Source organism: Portunus trituberculatus, chromosome 48, assembly GCF_017591435.1.
Source record: "Portunus trituberculatus isolate SZX2019 chromosome 48, ASM1759143v1, whole genome shotgun sequence".
NCBI lineage: Eukaryota > Metazoa > Arthropoda > Malacostraca > Decapoda > Portunidae > Portunus > Portunus trituberculatus.
In genome coordinates, this window is record NC_059302.1 from 21,997,108 (window position 1) to 22,010,922 (window position 13,815).

A 13,815-nucleotide genomic window follows, 5' to 3' on the forward strand; every position below is an offset into this window, starting at 1 on the left:
TCTCTCTCTCTCTCTCTCTCTCTCTCTCTCTCTCTCTCTCTCTCTCTCTCTCATGCAGGTTCCTTTCTACACAGGTGACATTTATTCAAATCAGAACCATTCGTGTATGTAACAGACCAGAAACCGCCATTGCCCAAGCCTACTCACCTCCACTGTATCATTGTCACCAAGGACTACAATTAAATGCCCGCAATGTAGATATATTTGTACATAAAGATGTGAACTTCTATTTTTTCTATATCACTTGTACCTTTTGTTTCATCAGTCTACATTAATATCTACGAGGTGGACAACAAGGACAAATTGATCTGTTACATTTTGTGAAATTTCTAAGCGTAAAATCCATCACACATTTCAGGTTATTAGAAAGTTATGGTAATAAAACAAAATTACCATTTCAGAAATTGTATTTTTTTTCTTATATATATTCGCATGTAGCGTTGAAATCTTACAAAGAAACATTACACTTCTCATATAAATGCCCATGGATATGTGTGTGTGTGTGTGTGTGTGTGTGTGTGTGTGTGTGTGTGTGTGTGTGTGTGTGTGTGTGTGTGCGTGTGTTTGTTTGTATGTGTGTGTGTGTGTATGTGGAGTTAAGACTGGTTCTTCATTATTTCTTTTTTAAATAAAGTGCTATTGAGTCATCACTAGTAAAAGTAGTAGCGAGGACGATAATACGGGCGATAAAATCTCTTGAAAAAGAATGGATCAGGGTCAGCTTCAGCTTCAGGGTCAGGAAAAGCTTCAGGTAGAGGGTTCGGGAACGCCGAGGTGACCCCCACCAGTGCCACCACAATCAGCACCAAACTCATGACCAGAAGCTGCAAAGTAAACAAAGAATTATATCCACGTCACACACACACACACACACACACACACACACACACACCTCGCCCGGTCCGTGCCAGAGACACCGCAACAAGGTCATGCCTTGAGGGCACTATGCATGGATTGATACCAGCACAGTGCGATCTCCACCATAGTGCGAACCATAAACCTTTAGGCTAGTGTACTATTCTTAAACCTCCTTCCCCATCCCCCATGTATATTTTCAATATGTATATACTGCAATTATAATAAACCGTGTATTGTTATTGTTATTATTATTATTATTATTATTATAATTATTACACACACACACACACGCACACACACACACACACACACACACACACACACACACACACACACACACACACACACACACACACACACACACACACACACACACACACACACACACACACACACACACATTAGGGGAAAACAATTCATGAAACGATAGATATTCAATATTCTGGACAATTCTAAGATCTTTCTGCATGAGGTAATATGAGTGCTGTCTTGCGGGTCATAACTTAGTTTCTCCATAGTTTGCACAAAGGACACCTCTTATTTGTAAGGTGACAAGCTCATTATTCTTAACTTTTATTTACTATCTTAATAAATCATTTACTTATGTAAAAGAGGCTCTGACATGTGGAAAAAATACATAATTGAAGTAAGATAAGGAACTGGTGATATTTTAACATATTTACTTATTTATTTATTAATCTATTTATTAACATCATTTAAGTGTGTTAGATAACACAAACCCTACAGCGTCCGTCATGATTGTCTGTTTTCATACCTATTTCATAAACTTCATTCAACGAATCTCGTTCCTCGATGCTATAATGTTATATTTAGCAACACTGAAAGTAAGCTTCCTTTTTACGTTGCTTTAATTTAAAGGGACATGCTCGACTGGTCGCTCCTGAAGTGGCCGCTCGGAAATGTGAAGGTTCTAAGGGCTGGAGCACACCAGCGACTCTGGCCACACGTCGTGGCGGGGATATGGCTCTCCATCTTAAAAGCTGTCCCGAGCGTCTGTGGTAAGCGACTGTGGCGAGCTGTCGCTCATCCCCGCCACAGCGGGTGAGGACCAACGCACACCAGCGACTGTGGTTGAGCGACGGACACATGACGGCTACGGGCAGTCACATACTAAACGTTGAGGAGTTAGTATTTTTTCTTTATATATCATATATACCAATACCATGTCTACACTCCATATAGATCGATTCATTATTGAAACTGAAGATCGGCCAGCAATATGGGACGTACGCTGCAATGAATATACCGATAGCATTGCCAAAGTTAAGGCATGGGAAGACATGTGTGACATCTTCGGGTCCGGCTACAGAGAGATGCATTCTCTAGGACCTGAGGCCTCGACGGGCACGGACGTGCCACAGTAGCGTGTGCCCAGACACACAAGCGACTTTGTGGCGTGGCTCAGTCAAGACACAGTCGCTTGAAACCCCGCCACGATGTGACAGAGTCGCTTGTATGCTCCAGGCCTAATGAGACCCGCCATCTATTGCCAACACGAGCATACTATAATGTGGGGATAATGTTTCGCCCGTTCGCATCACAGCATGCAGCTATTAACTTCACGACACAATAGATCATTCCCTGTTACTATAGTATAACAAGTATCAAACATTCATTGTCACGTGATCTAAGTACACACAGTGAATCCTAACTCACTCACATCTTGCCCACACTGCCGACGGATAAGTAACATCAAAACCCGAGTAAAGTTTCCATGAGTGTGAAGCGAACTAAAGCTAAGAATCATAAGGTAAAACTCTGCTTAATAGTGATCCTATGTATCAATTCCTTTAATATTAGGTAACCTACCTAAAACGGCATCTTGAAACTTACTATAGGTTTACACGTGCATTGTATGATTTAGTCATACAATACCAAACCTAACATGGCCAAGTAATTACTTTGTTATTGAAAGATAATAAGGTAGTTCCAAAATCTGATGAAAATGCAATCTCCCATACTTAAGTAATTTGTAGAAATAAAATAATCGTTATTAGAGACTTTGCTATTGTTATTTAACCTTTTATCCGTACATATTCTACAAGCCAACAATTTAATTGTATTAATTTGCCGTATAGTACAGTAATGTGTGTGTGTGTGTGTGTGTGTGTGTGTGTGTGTGTGTGTGTGTGTGTGTGTTTGTTATATAAGGCAAATTGATATAATTAATGAATTGGTATGTAGAATGGATATAGATAAGGCGTTAAATAACAATAAAAAATGTGTTTATCAAACAGCGTCACAACCTACCAGCTTCATGGTTCCTTGAATCCCGCAGTGTAAAGCAGTGCTTAGAACAGTACACGTGTGTATTATCTGGAAGCACCGCCTTGTTTATAAGCGATTGTGTGGGCCGCGGCGGGTATGGAGAAGGTATCGAGAGACCACTATTTGTGCCATCTTGCCATCATTTTCTATCCATTTTCATACCAAACACTTTGTTCCGATATTTTGTTGTGCATTCTTATACGTGTACAGTAAGTCTTGAAATTACAGCTAACACTTGTCAGACTACTTTTGTGTCAACTTTGCCAGCTTTCCTTTGAGCTGCGTCATGGACATGGACACCTTCATGTCACGTGACTGTACTTGTTATGCAGTAGTCGTTCGTTTCTAAGAGAATCTGCCGATACAGGGACGAAACAATATGAAAAAAAAGTCGTACTTCTGATATTCAAGGTCATCATCTGATACTCGAGGTAATTACATGAACAAAATGATATTCTTCACTATATATATATATATATATATATATATATATATATATATATATATATATATATATATATATATATATATATATATATATATATATATATATATATATATATATATATATATATATATATATATATATATATATATATATATATATATATATATATATATATATATATATATATATATATATATATATATATATATATATATATATATATATATATATATATATATATATATATATATATATATATATTTTTTTTTTTTTTTTTACGTCTCATATCTGGAGAGAGAGAGAGAGAGAGAGAGAGAGAGAGAGAGAGAGAGAGAGAGAGAGAGAGAGAGAAAACAAGTGACGGCAGGGTAGGCGAGAGTAGGGACAAAAAGTTCAGCCTGGAAGAATCAGCGTCACGATGAATGTTACAAGCTCTAATGACAAATACCCGCTTTGCAAAGTCAGAGAGAGAGAGAGAGAGAGAGAGAGAGAGAGAGAGAACGCAACAATGTACCCAGAGCATCAGCAGGTGCGTTACTAAGAATGCGTCGACATAACTGCCAGCCGTACAATTGTTTATTTCAGTACATGGTACCGATGAAGACAATTGTCTGCTGATGAGAAACCAACTGCTTTGTTTGCCTCAGCATCCAATTCTTTAATGTTATTATAGATGTGTGAGCCATGGACGATGTCCCAGTATTTCATGTATTGCCGAACAAGTGTCCTAAAACACACTTAATGGTTCCTGCACATGAACTCTCAGGGCTTTCATATTAATGCCTCCCACGTCTGTGGTTTGGTCTGTCCATTTTAACCAAAGTGTTTTCGTGGTGGCCTTTCCAGGGATTTCCCGGCCTGCGGCTCTACCACACATGTGTTATCAAGACACGCCTCATGTCAAATATTTCCTACTTCAAAATTAAAAGGTGTAGTCTATCATTATACACTGTGATGCTATAGAGTTAATGCGATGTGTTTATTTGTAATTATGCTTGCATTTTTTTCTTGTAAATAATATAATAGCATTGTCACGCCTCTGTGGGTGACCGAGTAAGGTCACATGGTCAGAGTTACTGTGTCACTCCATCGATCACCTCTCACGCCGCCACCAAGGATGGATCATGGAAGCTACCTCTCCTGCTCTCTCTCTCTCTCTCTCTCTCTCTCTAATTGGTGTCTTTGTTTCTATGACGGGCTCGGGACTCCTTCAGGGTCATACAACAGACACGCAGTAGGTTTTTCACTATTGGCTCATTAAAGACAAGAATGTACTGAATAACTAAAACTCGCAGCCTACTTCTGTATTTTCACCTTCCCATGACTTGAACTTTTCTCTTTCAATAAGGTTTCAAGACACTTATCCTCTGGTTTGGCTAACTAACACTTTCGACTCTGCATGCGCCTGTTACTACAGTGGGTCTTTATTTTATTGCAATTTTTGTTGACGTTGCTGGTGGTTCTTCCTATATTGAAAAGAAAAGAAAATGGCGTAGCTATTGTATCTGTCACCATGTCACCCTCTAACTTCATCTCACTTCTACATGAAGCCTCAAAATTCATGTGTATAGAACATTTTCCACTTCATTTGATATTTTCTTTCGTCTCTCTAGCAGTATCAGCAGTCTTTTTTTTTTTTTTTTTTTTATCCTGGCCTATAGTGCCTGTAGTTATACTTGAAGAGTATTGGAAGCGCTGTTCACCTTCCACCCATTAGTGGCTCAGGCAAATTCATTTATAATGGTACCCATATTAGAGCCCATATCACCACCCAAGCGTATTTCTCAAACCGTGGTCACTACGTACGGTACGTGGTGGAATTCGAACCTACATATGGACGTCTGTCTGATCCCACGCTCACCACCTTATTCACTACTCAACCCTGTATTGATGATTTATGGCATGATTTATCACATGCTACTCCACGCCACTCCACGCCACGCCACGCCACGCAGCATCTCATTCATAAAACAATTTCGTATATTCATTGTATTTGTTCCAAGTAAACCCATGGTCGTAATGCGAAGGATATCTTTATTACTTAAAAGAATTGTATATCAGTAGCCATTGTTGTGGTAATGCATAGTATCAGCTTGTGAAAGACTTGTCAATATCTAGCCATGACAGCAGCGTCTGCGACCTCCTCTGTGATGCTTCCTTTTCCAAGGGTTGGCTTCAGGAGCAGCGTATGGACCAGGACCAGCTACAGGGTCAGCAACTGGACTGGGCATAGGATTGGGATCAGGATTAGGTTCTGCTCTGGGTTCAGGCAGGCCATGAACTGAGAAAGCAGCAGCCATTATCACCAGCACAGCAAGAATCACCACATGCTGCAAAGAAATAATCACAGACTCAATTTACTTCGATTTTGTTACGAGTAACTTGTGTATTCGTGATGATTGCTAAAGATTAGATTTGACGAAAATATTATAATTAATTATAAACTCCTTCCTTCACCTCGGTCTCCTGCTGGTCACCCAGCCAGTCTTCCCCATTACGGAGCGAGCTCAGAGCTCATAGACCGATCTTCGGGTAGGACTGAGACCACATCACACACAACACACACATCGGGAAAGCGAGGCCACAACCTCTCGAGTTACATCCCGTACCTATTTACTGCTAGATGAACAGGGGCCACACATTAAGAGACTTGCCCATTTGCCTCGCCGCTATCCGGGATTCGAACCCGGCCCTCTCGATTGTGAGTCGAGCGTGCTAACCACTACACTACGCGATGTGTGTGTGTGTGTGTGTGTGTGTGTGCGCTTGTGTATGTGTGTGTGTCACCCAGCCAGTTTCCCCATTACGGAGCGAGCTCAGAGCTCATAGACCGATCTTCGGGTAGGACTGAGACCACATAACACACTCCACACACCGGGAAAGCGAGGCCACAACCCCTCGAGTTACATCCCGTACCTGTTTACTGCTAGATGAACAGGGCCCACACATTAAGAGACTTGCCCATTTGCCTCGCCGCTTTCCGGGATTCGAACCCGGCTCTCTCGATTGTGAGTCGAGCGTGCTAACCACTACACTACGCGGTGTGTGTGTGTGTTTCACTGTTTGATCTGCTACAGTCGCTGATGAGACAGCCAGACGTTACCCTACGGAACGAGCTCAGAGCTCATTATTTCCGATCTTCGGACCAGGCACACACCACACACCGGGACAACAAGGTCACAACTCCTCGATTTACATCCCGTACCTACTCACTGCTAGGTGAACAGGGGCTACACGTGAAAGGAGACACACCCAAATATCTCCACCCGGCCGGGGAATCGAACCCCGGTCCTCTGGCTTGTGAAGCCAGCGCTCTAACCACTGAGCTACCGGGCGTGTGTGTGTGTGTGTGTGTGTGTGTCTCGGAGCTTTTAATGAAGGGGAGAGCAACTTACCAACTTCATCTCAACACTCTTCACGAGACAGAGGGTAAGGAGACAAGAACAGGCTGTGAGTAAGGCGCCCCGTGTATATATAGGATCAGGGTTGGGTAGCCAGCGAGTTGCGGTCTGGAAAAACGTTTCATGACTTCCCACCAACCTGTTTGTTAGTTTTGTATGATTTTTGTTTTTGATACAGTTCGCTCCTCAGAGAACTATAATTATCTTAATAACATGAAGTACCCAAGTACATTATTTCAGGGCAAAACATAAGTATCCATGTCAGCTTATAATGGAAACTGCTGTGTTGAAATGGATGTCAGCATGAGTTTGCAACCCCTGGGTAAACAGACCATTATTTGCGCCGGGCAGGTACTTGGTGTAGCATGGACGCACCTTCCTTAACGATAAACGATAATATATGCAAGATTTTGGCTCGTAAAGAAGATGCATACGGCATAATTAAAAACTGTTACAAAATTTTCTCTGTACAATCTGCAATACAATTTCAAAATTTTTGTTTTATGGCATATGCCGGATTGTCTTAAAGATGGCAAACAGCTCTGGACGAGTTTGCAGTGAACGATGGTCATAATGCTGGGTACACCAGCAATGAAAGTTGTAATGGGCGTCGATATCTTCTGGTAAAAGAATATTTATTTTATTCTAATCATATTAGTCAAGAAGTACACTTGCCTGTCATCAAGTCTCCAAAGATGTAATACCAACATAACTAGTAAAGGAAGCCTACGTTCCTTTGCTAGTTCTGCACAAGAAAATAAGAAAAAAAGTCGAGGGAAATACAGAAGCTCCGGAAAAGTGGTATAATTGAACCAATAGCGGCATAGCAATGGAATCACTCTTATCAGGCTTTGCACGGGCGAGGTAGTTCGAATCACAAATAGTTGAACTCTCATAACAGCCTATTAACAGTTTGCGTCAGAAAACAAAACAAAACAATCAATGTTGATCTTATTTCAGGTGAATTTTACAAAGTAGAAAAAGGGTATCCATCCAATCAGAGACGAGAAAAACAATGAAGTAAATAAAATGAAAAAAAAAGAAAAACAACGCTGAATGCAATAGAATAATTTAATAAGTTTTTTCTTATTGAGGCACAGGTTGAATCTATGCACAGACTATTCTACCATTACTACAGTGCTTTGCTCGAAACGATTTGGCCTTTGTTGTGGCCACAATGCGCCTTAGTCTGGCTATAGTCTTGTAAAGATGGAACATATGCTAGGAAAATAATGCAATAAAACAAACGATCTATTCCTCCCGCCTTCTTCCTCAACACTGTTATCGAAATATTTATAAGAAAAATATGTTGTAGTGACTGCAAAATTATGTATATGATGAAGGAAGAGGGAGGCTGTCACCGAAGCAGATCCGTGCGAAGAGATTCAACTCTTACGGATGAGAATATCAATGCCTTACTGCCTCGCTCTGCAATACTAGGGTCAATTCAAAGAAACCTGAGGCAGCCTAGGTGGGTACAGAGTGAGGACGGCCTTCAACCTCCGACATTGGCAAGAAGAGACGAAACAGTGAGTTTACACTTACCGATTCGTTCATATAATCGTTGATTATTCGAACTGGGTTTCATAGATGTGAACCAGAAGTCAGTGCACAACATAGTTCATACTGGGCACGGCAGCCTTGAAGGGAAGGCACGTCGTTTCTTTGCTTTTCACATCATAATAATTTTTTTTCTTTTCTTGAGAGCTAAGCCTCTACACATACATATTTATTTCAAATAATAGTATTTCATCCTTTGATTGGATACAATTTGCAGTTTCACCAAGGAAAGTTCATGTTCTATCAAGGTGATAATATACGATTTTGTTGCTCTTTTTTCGTTTGCAATTTATTAAGTAAAGGAGAAAAAATAATCTTAAGTATATACAATATATTTTTTGGTATGGTCACAAAGTTTGACCCTCGCAACAACGTGCCAAGACTATTCACATCAATGGTAGTTTCTTAATGTCGGAGGCCAGACGATAGCAGATAGGGACATAAGGTGTCTACCAGTATCTGATTTGGTACGAGTAAGGGCGGTTCTGCTTGCGGCGGTTGCGGTTGCGCCTGCGCAAGAAAAATAAAGGGTTGGGGTTGGCCAAGGCCTCTGGGTCGGGGTCAGCCAATGGCCATGGGTCTGGATGGCCCTCGGCAGATCCCATCAGGGCAGCAAGAGCTACAGCCATAGCCAGGAAGAGAGATATCTGGTGAAAAGAAAAATCGCTTCAAGTTTATGAGCTTAGAAAAATAGATTCCCTTACTTATTGTTATGTGAATGATCTATTATAGTGTTACATGGTGGCTATTGAAAATTAAATTATGTGACAAGAATGTGATAGAATTTTATAGATGGTAGCCTATCTTTGTCGAGATGTGATGCATTATAACATTCTCAGCACAGAGGAAGCAATCCATATCGAGAAGCTACCAATCACAATTATTGCATCACCGACAAAATAAAGCCGTAAAACACCGAAAATCAAGTGTATGAGTATTCAAGATTATTTTGATTGCCATAGGAAAATAATAGATTGATAAGTAAATAAATAATGAATGATGATGACAATAATAATATGATAACAATAATAATAGAACTAGAACTTGTTACAATGGGAATCTTTCAATGTATTGTCTTTATGCCTTTGTTAATAAGGAATGGCACCTTACCACTTTCATTTTGACAATAGTGCTGAGCTATGAACTGTAAGTGTTCACTGAAGTTCGAAGAGACTCGTAGTGTCCCGAGGCTGGTTTGGTCGTATATATATGTGTGTGTGTGTGTGTATGGTAGGTAGAAGGGGAGGGGCACACGGAGAGGATTAGGCTACGCCCTTGGGCAACGGATTGAAACGAACCGTCACCCGCTGACTTCCTGGAGACAATCTATTTCTTATGAGAGAGAGAGAGAGAGAGAGATACATTAATAAAGACAAAAAGTACTTCCACATTGCATTCAATCTAACTTCAGGTGTTGATGTCTGAAGGCATTACTGAATCTACACTTGTTCACCAGTGTACCTTGCTGCCACACCTCGAGTAATGTGTCTCTAATCGCGAAAATCATAAAAAAGGAAAAAAAAGAACAATACGTGCCGCTAAAAAAAAAGAAAAAGTTAACCATGAAGGAGCCAAACCCTCCCCTTTCCTGTTATCGTTGTAAAGTTATTAATCAAAGGTTTGCACAGTCAGAGTTAGTAAAGGGGCGTTAAAAAATGATTCTCTGGATTACAGTCATTACAGCCCTAGGGTGGTGGCAGATTGAAAAAGGTGCTGTAAGACAGGGGCGCCGGCAGGGCATGAGAGAGAGAGAGAGAGAGAGAGAGAGAGAGAGAGAGAGAGAGAGAGAGAGAGAGAGAGAGAGTCCTTCTGAGCTAAGGATAACTGTCACGAATCGATGAGTAAAAACGTGCCGGCGATACTGCATGGGTCGGATAGATAAAAAAGAGGTGGGGGTAGGAGGGGGGGATAAGAAAAGGTATGACGAAGGGGAAGCGTGAGCGTAGAGTGTATGGTAGTGACGTGTCTCTCCTCTAGAGTGACAGTATGTTGTCACTGTGATTGCATACACATGAGATTGCATATGAAATAAATACACACACCACATTAGAGAGAGAGAGAGAGAGAGAGAGAGAGAGAGAGAGAGAGAGAGAGAGAGAGAGAGAGATAAAAGGAAAAAAATATCCATAAGAAATAACCTCGAGCAACAAAGAACAGTGAAGGGAAGGAAAAAGTTTTTTTTCTTTTCGGTTTTTACGGCTTGTTTCTCTAGTTTGTCTGTGCTGAGAGGCTAGAGGCGACAGTATGTACTTCAGCCTCTAACCTCATAGAGTATTGTAAGTGGAACTGTTCTATACACGCAAACATTTTGAGGCTTTGTTTGGCCGTGTGTGAAATTCGAATGTGGTGGGGCGACAGATACAGTGACAGGTCAAGGTGGCTGTTTGTTTCATAGAAATGCCATGTAAGCAAACTCCATCCATCTTACTGTCAGTGTGCGTCATTTTTCAATGCATATATATATACATATATATATATATATATATATATATATATATATATATATATATATATATATATATATATATATATATATATATATATATATATGAGAAGGAGATAAGCAGGGATACACTGAGTGACATGTGACAGAATGGCGGTTGCTCTGCCAGGTTTATCACTTATGTCTATTTATTTACCTGTTCTTATGTCTAGTGTGCCTCAGCCTTTCATATATGTGTGTTATTATTTAACATTTTTTTAGCGTACTTTTGTTGAATATAGGCTACAGGTACATTGCGGAACTACACCCCAGCAATCTCATCCAGGACGATGCCGAAAGGTTTCCTTCACAAGCCTCGTGCCAGGAGGAACGCAGATTCTCTTCAGTCTTGTGTTTGAACATGAGCTCGCGCTCTGACAGGAATACTTGAGGTAAAGGTCCCGGATACTCCTCTTCCAGCTGCCTCACGGCTTAGAATGGGTAAGCTCTTTATGGGGGAAGGAGCTCAGCTTGTATTGCCGAAACGTCGGTGGTAGTTGGGCCCTTTTGCCAATCAGCAGGAAGACTTCAAGCATAATATTTTGCAACGCTTGCTCCAGTTATCGCAAAAAGCAAGACCTTTCCAGTTCCCCCAGTGGAATACCAACCTATCAACAGTCGCCACCAGGTCTAAAGACGCGCCACCTAGCACTGCTCTCACTCCGGATCGGTTCTTGTCTGCTCAGCGAGGATAAGCAACGCTAGGTCCGGTTAATAATTAACCGGACCTAGCGTTGCTTATCCTCGCTGAGCAGACAAGAACCGATCCGGAGTGAGAGCCAGACGATCACTTACCCATCAATTAACCGTTAATTGATGGGTAAGTGATCGTCTGGGCACCTGCCATAACTATCCCTGCCACCAACAGGTTCCGAGTCTTGCTCTACTAGAGCGAGCTTATGTGGCACTGGAACTTATTTTTTCTTGGATAGGTGACTGCCTGTGAGCCTGACGCTCCTGTTCCTGGAAAGAGTGCTTCTTTATAAACTGACCCCATAGTATTACATAGTGAAGAGGGACTTACAGGGTTACCTACGCCCGGTGTGGAGACTGGAGAGAGCCTCACCTATCCAGGTTATTGGAAGACTGCGGTTTCTCGCAGATAAAGGACCCAACAATCCAACAGCAATCCACCAAGAGCAATTCAATAATCCAACCCGAGTGCAGCACAGACTCACCCAGCCACTCTTACGCCTGCTAGCTTGGGGATGTTTGAATTGTACAATAATCAACCGTCCTAAAGTTTATATCAGTATATCATTTTTCCTACAGTGTGAATGTATACGCTAGACAAATAGGGATCAAAGAAGAAAACGAAGAAGAAAACAGGCGCTACTTAAGGAAAACACCTATTTCTCATTCTCATTTCCTTATTATCATCTTTATCACTACCACCACTATATCGCTTCATATCTCACACCATGTTCTGACACTAGTCTTTCACCATTATCATCTTTCATCACCTCTGAGAATCACTTGCACCAGGCACAGTACACCATTTCATCACTCCCATCGCTATCACTCATCTCATCATCACACTCCTGACAGTGACTCAATAATGAAGGAAGGAATAGAAATATAAGGAATATCATTTTTATTCACTCCATCTGTAAGTAAATATGAAAGAAAAAAGTTAATGAAAATTTATGTATCATACTTTAGGCATATCTATGTAGTAATTTCGCGAGCGTGAACTTTGTCAGCGGTAGGCAAAGGTATGTAATTCATTAAACATGCTGTGGCTGTCATCCCTCAGGTATTCAAGGATGTGGCTGGCAAGGTTATGCGTTGAAGGACATTTTACTGCGTTGGGGATCAGCACCCATAATCTCTATGCGTCCTGGCTTAATGGTTCGTGCGCTCAGCTTGTAACCTCAAATTCATCAAATGGATCGGAATCTCTGAACAGTTGAATAGAAATTTAAGCCCTTTCTGGCAATACGCAATATCATTTACTGTGGAATAAGTACGGGATAGGACCATGCGACTAGGAAAGCTTTCGGGAATCTCGTTCAGACGCCCTATAACAGCATGGATATGGATACAGATTGTTGTGGTGGATTGCAATCTATTGTCATTCAGCAATTCTGTTCGGGGAGATGGTCGCCCCATAAAAGTTACACAAAGCAGAGGGCCGACCCACGCCTTGTACATCTCTTTGTGTCATCCGTCTCAGTCACTCCTAGAAGCCTCGAGATCATTCTTTGTTCCAAGGAAACAAAAGTTACCAAAATACTTATATGGTGTAATCGTAAGATAGAAATTTCCGTCATGATTTGTGCTGCATGTTGAATTGTGTGGGTTTATACATGAAGAGAGCCTGAAGGAGGAAAAGAACGCAGATAGTATGTACGTAGGAATAACTTAGCTCGCATCTCTCTTGAAGTGGGACTTTCCTAAATACTATCAATAGAAAAAAATAATAGAGCAATGTATCCTCTTATTATATTTTTTATTTGTGTGGAAAGCAATGGCGAAAGCTGTGCACATTTGTGACGCACAGCCATTATACCAGCTATCTGTTTTGTCAGTTGGAGCATCTCCCACACCGTTGCGGCAGGGACAAGGATGAATGCGAAATGTTGTTGTTGTTGTTGTTGTTGTCCTCACCATCACTACTACCACCACCACCACTACCACCATCACCATCATCATCATCATCATCACTGCTGTTATTGTTTTCATTATTACTTCTTGTGAAGGAAGAGACACGGCGTGGACACACACGTAGCTGCTGGGTTGGAAGAATGCTGCTACGTACTGCCTCCTTGTTCGGT

General features: G+C 41.2%; 1 protein-coding gene and 2 long non-coding RNA genes across 3 annotated transcripts; all 3 read right to left on the minus strand.

Annotated features, from left to right (window-relative positions):
• Positions 1-389: 389 nt before the first annotated feature.
• Positions 390-3,591, minus strand: LOC123498748. Its single transcript, XR_006672786.1, has 2 exons — positions 3,130-3,591; positions 390-824 (listed from the first exon to the last, which is right to left on the minus strand). It is a non-coding gene; the product is annotated as an uncharacterized LOC123498748 (long non-coding RNA).
• Positions 3,592-5,609: 2,018 nt separating this feature from the next.
• Positions 5,610-7,070, minus strand: LOC123498569 (protein TsetseEP-like). Its single transcript, XM_045245788.1, has 2 exons — positions 6,991-7,070; positions 5,610-5,925 (listed from the first exon to the last, which is right to left on the minus strand). The coding sequence occupies exons 1-2, from the start codon at positions 6,997-6,999 to the stop codon at positions 5,710-5,712; spliced, it is 225 nt and encodes a 74-aa protein (XP_045101723.1). The 5' UTR covers positions 7,000-7,070; the 3' UTR covers positions 5,610-5,709.
• A 979-nt stretch (positions 7,071-8,049) lies between these two features.
• LOC123498937 lies at positions 8,050-9,823 on the minus strand. The gene is made up of 2 exons (XR_006672851.1): positions 9,667-9,823; positions 8,050-9,203 (listed from the first exon to the last, which is right to left on the minus strand). It is a non-coding gene; the product is annotated as an uncharacterized LOC123498937 (long non-coding RNA).
• Positions 9,824-13,815: the final 3,992 nt, after the last annotated feature.